Here is a 9,554-nt window from a genome sequence, read left to right as displayed (position 1 = left end):
AAAAGTTTAAAAAGAAAAAAAGAAAATGTGTTCCGCATGGATGAACATGATTTTTTTTTTCAATTGTTGTCATCAATAAAATTTATTCATATTCTACCCTCAATTATGTTATAGTTAAATATCAAAATAGTTAAAACTATAGAAACATCAAAATATCTAATATTGTTTTTCAAATTCCTTGTAGCTGTTGATGATACAAAAACAATATTATGCTATTTATCCAGAATATGTTCTAATATATATATATATACACATATAAATGGTTTTTGCATCATCAACTACAAGAACTTTAAAAAATAATATATATATATATATATATATACAAAGCCCGGGAACGCATTCACCGCTGTGTGACTGATCGACAATTACTAGCGCAGTTGAGTTACAGCTTGCAATCCAAACTGAGGATGGATTTGTGGAGTTTGCTCACCCTCGTGGGATCACAACCTCCCATTGTAGCACGTGTGTCGCCCAAGGCATAAAAGGCATGATGACTTGTCATCCTCACCTTTCTCCGCCTAATATCCGCCCGTCTATTCAGGGTTCTAAATTCACCTTTCTCCGCCTTATATCCGCCCGTCTATTCAGGGTTCTAAATTCAATGGTGACAACTAAACATGAGTGTTGTGCTTGTTGCAGAACTTAACCCAACACCTTACAGCATGAGCTGGTGACAGCCATGCACCACCTGTGTCCGCGAGGGCACCCCTCTCTTTCAAGAGGATTCGCAGCATGTCAAGCCCTAGTAAGGTTCTTTGCTTTGCATTGAATTAAACCCCAGCCGGATACTTACTTAACAACCCCATCACAAATTTATGGAGACCACCAAAATGGCAGGTATATCTCCGTGCATCTGTCCATCTTGTATCATCACATGTAAAGTAAACTGAATTCAACCATTTGCCCGTGACAGTAAAATGCTCAAAGAGACTTGCTTCAACAACTATGAAACACCAATAAGAAATGCCAACAGCTACTGGGAAAATGTTTCATCAGAAAAGCAAACCATCTTGTAGTCACAGAAGGGGCACTTCATTTCTAAAATACAATGCACAAAAAAAGCCTCTGCAATAAAAATATGATAACACAGCCTACCCTAGAACTACATCTCCTCATAAAATTAGGAAAAATTACAAACCTCACGATGCAATCACAGAGTAAATGACAGCTACAAGACCCAAAAACAGGTTCTAGTACATGGAATCAGGCCATGAGAGATCCATGCCGAGCAAAGTTTTGATGATAGTACAACACAAATCTGAAAAGTACACTGATTCTCTCTATCTCCAAACCGGCAAATATGATCTCATAACAAACAACAGAAGAATGGTTGGAGTTTACTCTACAGGATAACGCTACTAATTTACAAGACGAGATGTGTTCCCTTCTATATTTACAAACTATCTGTCAAACGAGATATTGTTTATTTTTGTTAAACTTGTCACAGCATTGTTACTTCACCATGGGCCTGTTTGTGTCCTCCTCAAGCAGCGTCTTTTAGGTCCATGCTGTTGATTAATCATCTCTAGTACCTGTGCCAACCAACATTGTCAAAAATAAGAATCATTACGTAAACAAAAATTTGCAAGCAATGAATGAGAATTTCTCCGGAATGAGAAAAGAACACCAAATAACAGCTCTCAAGAGCTTATTAGGCCAAGCCAATGAACACAGGTTTCATAATGACAAGATATGCATATGAGAATCCATGAAAATTGAGGACAATATACAGCTAATTAACACAAAACATAGTTCAAATTGGACTCAATCAAACAGGCATTATAAAAATATTTCACCATTTGATTTTCATGATTTGAAGTGGAGACAATGTTCTTATTAATGCATGGTATAAACTTAAAGAGCTTGAAATATATTACTGCAGCAATCAATAAAACATGAAACCAGTGACTAGATTAGCACAGCAAAATAACCAAAGAATGATAACTGTCCTTGCGTAGCTGATTCAAAAATGCCAGTTTCCTCTTTCTACACAAAGAAAATTTCACATGAAAATTCATAAATGCCAAAGCCAGTCTTGTCTTGCCCTATGTCAAGAAACTAAATTTCAATTCTTTGGCGTAATCTGAAAAAAAAAAAATTCAATCACAAATAGGATCTATAGAAGATTCACAACAAAGGTCTCCTTGGAAAAAAATAATAATAACAAAAAAACCACTAATTTTAGTTTGCACTGGCAATATTATATGATTTGAATGCATCTAGCAACTTTAAATCATGTCCTCTCCTATTTTTTTACTGTATTTTCTACCAATTAAAAAAAAACTGGGCAAAACTCTAATAAATGGTAGCACTAACCTCTTCAATGGAACAATAGGCAAAAGAGTGTACTCTCTAATTCAAGACATCCAAAATATCAGTTAACGGCTATTCTGCTAAATCATGTATTTCTCATAGACATATGACCATAAAATAGAGAGAATCTGACTGTGTCTAATTGATAATAAGCTATCAAACATTGCATACCATTATAGTAACGGACATATTGCAGATCTTAATGATCAAGAGAAACTTTCATAAAAAAACTTGTCTTTTCAGAACACAACTCTGATATATTTTTGGGTTTTTTTTCCTACCAGGTAATTTGCATATGCTCATTGCTCCAAATGCTCTCCATTCCGTCGGTGCATAGCATTAAATTCATAATAAGCAAGGATTACTAAAATAAAAAAAATAAAAAAATAAAAAGAATTGAGGCAGCAACAAGAAGGATTTGGAAGCATGAATATTGGTGATAGCAGAGAAAGATGATGCATATCAAGCACAAGAAATGCATATAAATTGGTAAAACATTAAGTCATTCAGAAATGTAAACATTCAAAAGGGACGAAAGGGAAACATCTGCAAAAGAGATATTCATGAAGCTGCATACAAAGCACAGACATCTAAATCTAGAATATCAACTCAAGAAAGCTTAAATTATTTGATATTCAGCTAGCAGCATTGTCAGATATTCAAAAGAATACACAATTCATCAATAATAAAGTTTTGTTTCATCTTTTTCTGTAGTCATAGATCAAGTTCAAGACATGTCCCCTTCCATAACGTTTCTCATCTGAAACCTCTAAGGCTAGTATACAACCATATAAACATAAGAAATTAAAATGTTGCTATCATAAAAGCATTTGAAGCATCTTAGCCACTACACAGCATCTTAGCCACTGCACAGCATATATGTTGCTCCAGAGAAGATCCAAAATCATTATAAGATACCTGTTAAAGTAATTTGGATAACACCCATTGTCAATTTATAATCCATTGATTCTTGACATTAATAATCCCATTGTTATTTTTAGACTTAAAAAGTATTTGTTGCAAAAATTCCCAATTAGTGCACAAAATTTGGTTCCTGTGTTCTTAACTCAAGAATATTGTTCACCAGGCTCATCAGCAACGTAAAGTATACCAATTCAGCAATTCCTGGAATAAATACAATCCATCTAAAACTTTCGATAACAAAATTTATCATTGGGACTTTGAACTTCTCCTTTTGTGCATATGTCTTTGATTCATGTTCTAACAACTCAGTCATATAGCTCTCCAGGCCGTGATCCAGATCTTCAAGCCTTTTGGTTTCTCTAATTGAACATTGATGATAATCTATTGTCCAGTCTTACACGCATTTGCTTCCTCCCATGAACAGAACTATGATGTTGAAACTTCTTTTTGGAACAGGTAACATAAATACCTTTGGGACAGATTATTCACAGGATCACAAATAGATCTATATCTGTTTCTACAGAAATTAATGGAAGTGATCATAAATTTTCCTTGGCAATCGATGCAGGAAATTGCTTCATAATGAATCACTTGGATAGAGCTTTGCATCTGCAGCTACGGTAAAACTAACAAGTTCTAACTTGGTTCTTGCAATTCTAGAAAAGAAGTTCTCCACAAACTAAGGATCGAAGATTCAAATGTTTGCATTCATTTCAATATGCGGCACAAGTGGCATTACTTTAATTTACAGCAGCAGTAACATCATCATGGGCTAGAAGAACATCTAGAAAAAAAAAAAGAATCAACATAACAGCCATCCATCTAACCTAAAACCTAAAGGATAATTGCCAAAATCTCACTCTTAAGTGAAAGCCTACATTAATAAATGAGTTCCAGTCACATAGTAAAGTTCCAGACTTTCCAAAAGCACATCAATACATGCATCCATAATAAAGAATTATGATACTAAAAGAATGTGCCTCACAAGCATGAGTAAACATATCAAAATCATAAGTAAACATATCACAGACTGCATTTGTGAAATGGAAACTGGATAACAGTAGCACAGTGAACATCTGATCTAGCTCGAAACAGAAGATTAAATTCAAAAAATCCACAAACACAAGGAAGACAGAAAAATAAACATGATGGCAGCCAACAGGGTATCTACATTTTTAGGAAATAAATTATTAGCATAAAGTACAACCACCAGTAATTTATCACTGCTCTAGCTTCTGCTAGCTTCTATCTCATATCAATCTTGCATACAAACATGCACACATATAGCTATAAACAAAAAATGCCTTGTTTTTCCTTCATAATATTTGGCAAAAATGGGATTACATTATCCATGCCAAACAAAAACAAAAATCAAATAAAATAAGACAACCAGAATGTCAAGATTTTAACAACTAAACTAAGAAAAATATTGAAGAAAATTCAAACTTCTCAAAAATTTCCATAAATCAAGTGATTTTAACATGGTATCATTTCAAATTACTACAATTTCATTCATATAATTTCTCAAGTGATAAGAGCTAGAACTACCTAAGCAAAGTACCAGAAAAAAAGATACCCACCAACGGATACTTACTGCAAACAAATTGTCCAAAGTTTTTGCACCCGCATTGATAATGTGAGTTGCCAAAGCAGGAATATAGCTGATCATTTTTAACTTTATAATAATATTTTTTTTACTTTGTAGTCAAGTGATCAAATATCAAAATGGGTAAGAAGGAAGGAGCCAATCATTTTCACTTTAAACTAATATTTTTACTTTGTGGTCAAGTGATAAAATATCAAAATAGGTATAAAAAACCAGTGAGATTCAATTAGGTTGATGCTAGCATGACTAATTATTTTCTAAGTCAGGAAGGGAGGAATAAGAATCGTCAAATCTAAGTAACAATCTTGAACAACCACCATTAAAAACTGTGGGGGAAAAAAGATTAAAATGAACTTATAACCATAATAATAATGCAGGCATCATTACTCCCGCACGAAGGGGAATCCAAGGTTGCACTGAAGATAAAAATAAAAATCAATTTTTAACACAAATTCATATAAAGATACCCCTAAAAAAAATAGTAAACTCCAAGATCCTTATCAGTCAAACCTTTTGATAGATGAAGGCAATAAAGTTTTTATACAAAGAACAAAAACGTTAAACAAAAATACAGACCTCCAAAGTTTGCACACCCAAATAGAACTAAATATGATAGAGAAGGTTTTGCTTCAGTCACCACTGGAGGTTCTATGTATAGTGGGAATAATATATTCACGCAAAATACCAAAATGAAATGGAGCATCAAAGAGAAATCAAGTATCAAACAAGAGGACAAAATGCAAATTATCTGAAGGCAACCATGACATGAAATCATGATCCCCTCTCTCTCTCTCCTTGAATTGCTAAAAACCTACTAACATGAAGGCATGAACTGAAAGACAACAGTACAACAAAATTCTAAAACGATCTAGTGTCTTTCATCATGTCTTGACTCTATATGCGGTTTTACCTCAAGTGTACTTCTTCACAAGTCTACAGGACACTCCGTCAAATTTTCACATTAAAGATGCATCAATGGATTAGCAGATGAAGATCGTCAACAAAAATAATAAACAAATAGTGATTTGTGGCACTCCACATATCCCCAAAAAGGACGTGTGATGGAAAATGAAATGCACCCAAGAATAAACAAAAACAACACTATTGATAAAGCAAAAATTCACCTTTTTCCCTCAATATTGAGAATATAGACAATTTATAAAGCAAAGTTCTCCACAGTATGATATGTAAATTCAACAACCCTTTCTACAATATGATAACAAGATATTCACAAAGATTGGGCAACATAGATTCAGTGGATGCTGAGCAATAATAAAGACATAATTGTATCTACCTACCATAATTTACAGAAGGCAAAAGTTCATGCAAGCTAAAGGCATACTACCAAAACAGAAACAACTACCTAGAATCATAATCAACCATTAGAAGTTATAATCAACAATGGGTGCAAACAAAACATGAATGATGCATGAATAATTACTTTGAAATAACAAAAACATGATACAGCTTATTTGGAGGAAATGAATATAGAAGAAAAGATAACGCACCTGATTCTTCTGCATTTGTACTATCTCAGCCTGCAATTAGTAAAGTAAAATTAAGAGAGCTTCAAAATGCAAAACTCCAAAAAGGCAACAGATTAATGCATAAATCAACTCAAAGCTATTAATTTTCCATGAAGTTCCATTCAAGACAAATATTAAGGTATAATGACCACCAAAGTTTACATTTGAATAGGTACCTGTTTCTTCTCCAACTCTTGGTTCTGCTCTTTAAGTTTAGCAACTTCAGCTTCCAACTCCATGGTGTAAGCCTAATGATAATTAAAAAAAAAAGTATTGTGAATAACAGTAGCAATTGTATAACCTATACGTAGAAAACCAATATCAGAATTGAGTATAGTAATTTAGGTATCATACAATTGCGAAAATTGCTAACAGAGTAAAATATGGAAATTTTGGTATTGCAAAATTGCAGAGATGTTACAAGCTGTAGATTGAAATATGCAAACAAGCAGCTTTGTCCAACGGCAATGCCCTGAAGAAAATCAGATCAATCACAAGTCACATAAATAAGTGATCAACCACACCGTCAAACTTCCATAGTAGGTTTATGCTTAAAACGGACCCATGCCCCTGAGGTGTTAGCATGAAAAGTGTCACATCATCTTAATACAGTGTCTAAATATATTTCTTCTCAATAACTACATTATGAGAAGTTTTTCAATACTTTCCTCATTCAGTTCTAGCTGTTTCCTCACCTTATAATGAACCAAAACAACAAATGCATATCCCCTCTTCACTAATTTGGCATTGTTAATGGAATATCCTTCACTACTGTACTAAATTGCAAGGAAATGAGAATTGATTGTTCCTCAATAGAAAAGATACGTCTTGAGTAATCATAAAAGCACTTTGATAAACAGATTTGATCTTTACCAACTCAATTAAGGCATTAGTCTTGTTCTATTAGACAAGAAAAGATCACATTTTTTGCTTTTAGTTAAAATAAGAGTTGTACTCGTACAAAATTCATTTGTTTCTAAGTATGATCTTTATCATCATCTCTATGTCCTTTATCAATTCTCCTATCCCACATAGGTCTATGAATTTTTCTATCAATCCCATTCCCTTATCTTTACCCATGAGGTCCCAATGTTTGATCCTTAATTGATTGATCTAGGACTAGTTCCTGGGCATACTCCAGAAAGCATACTCCAGAAAAAAAAAAAATGTTATACATCCCAAGCCCATACCTTGGAAAGAAAAAGGTAGCACCAAAGAAAGGAAAGAGCAAGTTGGTGGCTTTTGTTGTTTCAGAAAAGCGAAGATCATACGCCAAGAAAGCCTTTTCAAAAGTTGCGCCAGCCATAACATTTAAACCTATAATGTCTATAACTTCACTTTGTACATTTATGACAAGTCACATAAAACAGTCTAGAAAGGAAACTATGGTAGTGATGCAGAACACACAATTCGACAATGTGTCATGCATAAAACAGAAATATCCATGGGCAGCATCACATGATTGGTTTATTACAGCAATTTCTGGAACATATTATCTTGTTATAAAACATAAATGTTCATCCAATTGCCGACCAATAAAGACAAACCACGACATCTCTCACAATTTCTATACTATCTATAGCTTCAAGAATTACAAAAACAAGAAGAAATAGCAGCAATCTATTACCTCACCAAGTCACTATGTGCACATATCACAAAAGGCACAAACAGATTATAAGCACCATTCAGTTGACAAAACAGAAAAGGAAAGACAAAGAATACCTGTTTCCTTGCCCGTGATCTCGCAGCCGACTCCCTGTTCTTAATCATCCTCCTTTGTCTCCTCTCCACAACTTTCTCCACTGCACTGCACTTCCTCCCCCTCAGTCCAGCTCCAAAAGTATAAGGAACAGGAGAAACAGAAGAAAGATCCCCGTTCCCCTTACCAAGGCCATCTGATGAAATCTGATTAGCTGGTGACCCAACTGCCGCAGCCACAGTCACACCTCCCACTCCAAGTCCCACCATCCCTTGCATCAGTCCATTACCCATTGCCGGATCTCCAATCCCAACCATCCCTCCCCCTCTCAGACCATGATGATTACCCATTGGAGCCACATAAGACCTCGTTCCTGTGGCAGTAATAGGCAAATTAGTCCCAGGGCTATTACTTATTGAACTCGGTACTATACCACCATTACTCCTTCCAATCTGAGGGAATGAAATCTCAATTCCAGTGGCAGAATTTGAAGACGGCACATCACCATAAAACACACTGTTACTACTAACACCACCAGTGTTAACTGTACTTATAGAACTACTAATAATCGGCCTAGAAGCAGAATGATTCATATTCATGTTCATATTCATATTCATGTTCATATTCATGTTCATGTTCATGTCCTCTCTGACAACCCCAGCCCTAACAAGAAACTCCTCAAGTGTCATCTCCCCAAGAGTGGGCTGCCGCTGCTGCTGCTGCTGCTGCTGCTGCTGCTGCTGCTGCTTCTGCTGAATCTCAGGACCAGCAACCCCTTGAACCGCCGTGGAGCTCCCTTCCTTAATAAGATCTCGCCAGACCTCATCCACCGTCTTCTGGCTCAACGTCCGCGGCAGCGTCAGTGATCCCTGCCTCTGCAAACCAGGACCACCAGCACCAAGTCCAGACCCATCAGAGCCAGCCAAAGCCGCGGCCATGGCCTGACTCTCCTCCGCAGTCCAGATGTTCTTCAAAAACTCATCCATGTTCATCGACCCAAAATCCTTCCCCATCCCTCCCAGCGTGCTCTGGAACTCATCGAACGTCAGGGAGTATATCGACGACTGCCTCGCCAACGGCATCGCCGCCCCAGCAGCCGATCCACTCACCGGCCGCCCATCCGATCCCATGTTCTTGAAATTCATCACTACTAAATAAATAAACTTTAAATAAATATCAACAATAAATCACAAAACCAGACACCTCCTCAACTCCTCCTAATAATAAAAATTTCATCATATTTCTCAAATTAGAAATATATATTCACAAAAAAACCGAAGTTCGAGACACAGAGAGAGAGAAGAGAGAGAGAGAGAGATGTGGGAACGAAACCTGTTGTTATGTTGGGTGAGCCGTGAGCTGCTCTAATTTTGCCCTGCGAACAAGGGGGTCGACAGGTGTCCGCGATTGGAAAGAGGGTATTTAAGGAAGAGAAAGGGATTAGAATAATAATTAAATAATTGACTCAAGGTATGGGGCGCCACAT

At 35.9% G+C, this 9,554-nt stretch overlaps 1 protein-coding gene across 2 annotated transcripts; it reads right to left on the bottom strand.

The window, feature by feature from the left end:
- Window positions 1-1,112: 1,112 nt before the first annotated feature.
- On the bottom strand, window positions 1,113-9,470 carry LOC120262991 (bZIP transcription factor 46-like). 2 transcript variants are annotated; one of them, XM_039270916.1, is made up of 5 exons: window positions 9,401-9,470; window positions 8,092-9,218; window positions 6,546-6,617; window positions 6,352-6,381; window positions 1,113-1,532 (listed from the first exon to the last, which is right to left on the bottom strand). In XM_039270916.1, exons 2-5 carry the CDS (start codon window positions 9,211-9,213, stop codon window positions 1,458-1,460), a joined length of 1,299 nt encoding a protein of 432 aa, XP_039126850.1. In that variant the 5' UTR covers window positions 9,214-9,218; window positions 9,401-9,470; the 3' UTR covers window positions 1,113-1,457. The 2 variants fall into 2 exon arrangements, with proteins under 2 accessions (XP_039126850.1, XP_039126851.1); XM_039270917.1 differs by having other exon boundaries at window positions 8,092-9,215; window positions 9,401-9,467.
- Window positions 9,471-9,554: the final 84 nt, after the last annotated feature.

The sequence above is a fragment of the Dioscorea cayenensis genome, chromosome 6, assembly GCF_009730915.1.
Source record: "Dioscorea cayenensis subsp. rotundata cultivar TDr96_F1 chromosome 6, TDr96_F1_v2_PseudoChromosome.rev07_lg8_w22 25.fasta, whole genome shotgun sequence".
In the NCBI taxonomy this organism is placed as follows: Eukaryota; Viridiplantae; Streptophyta; class Magnoliopsida; order Dioscoreales; family Dioscoreaceae; genus Dioscorea; species Dioscorea cayenensis.
This window is presented reverse-complemented; position numbering and strand designations above follow the sequence as displayed.

Excerpts from the sequence above, each read along its gene's own strand:
- LOC120262991 (XM_039270916.1), bottom strand. The coding sequence starts at position 9,213 with ATGAATTTCAAGAACATGGGATCGGATGGGCGGCCGGTGAGTGGATCG. Across the intron at positions 6,618-8,091 it reads GATCACGGGCAAGGAAACAG|GCTTACACCATGGAGTTGGA; the intron begins GTATTCTTTGTC and ends AATTATCATTAG. Across the intron at positions 1,533-6,351 it reads TACAAATGCAGAAGAATCAG|GTACTAGAGATGATTAATCA; the intron begins GTGCGTTATCTT and ends TGGTTGGCACAG.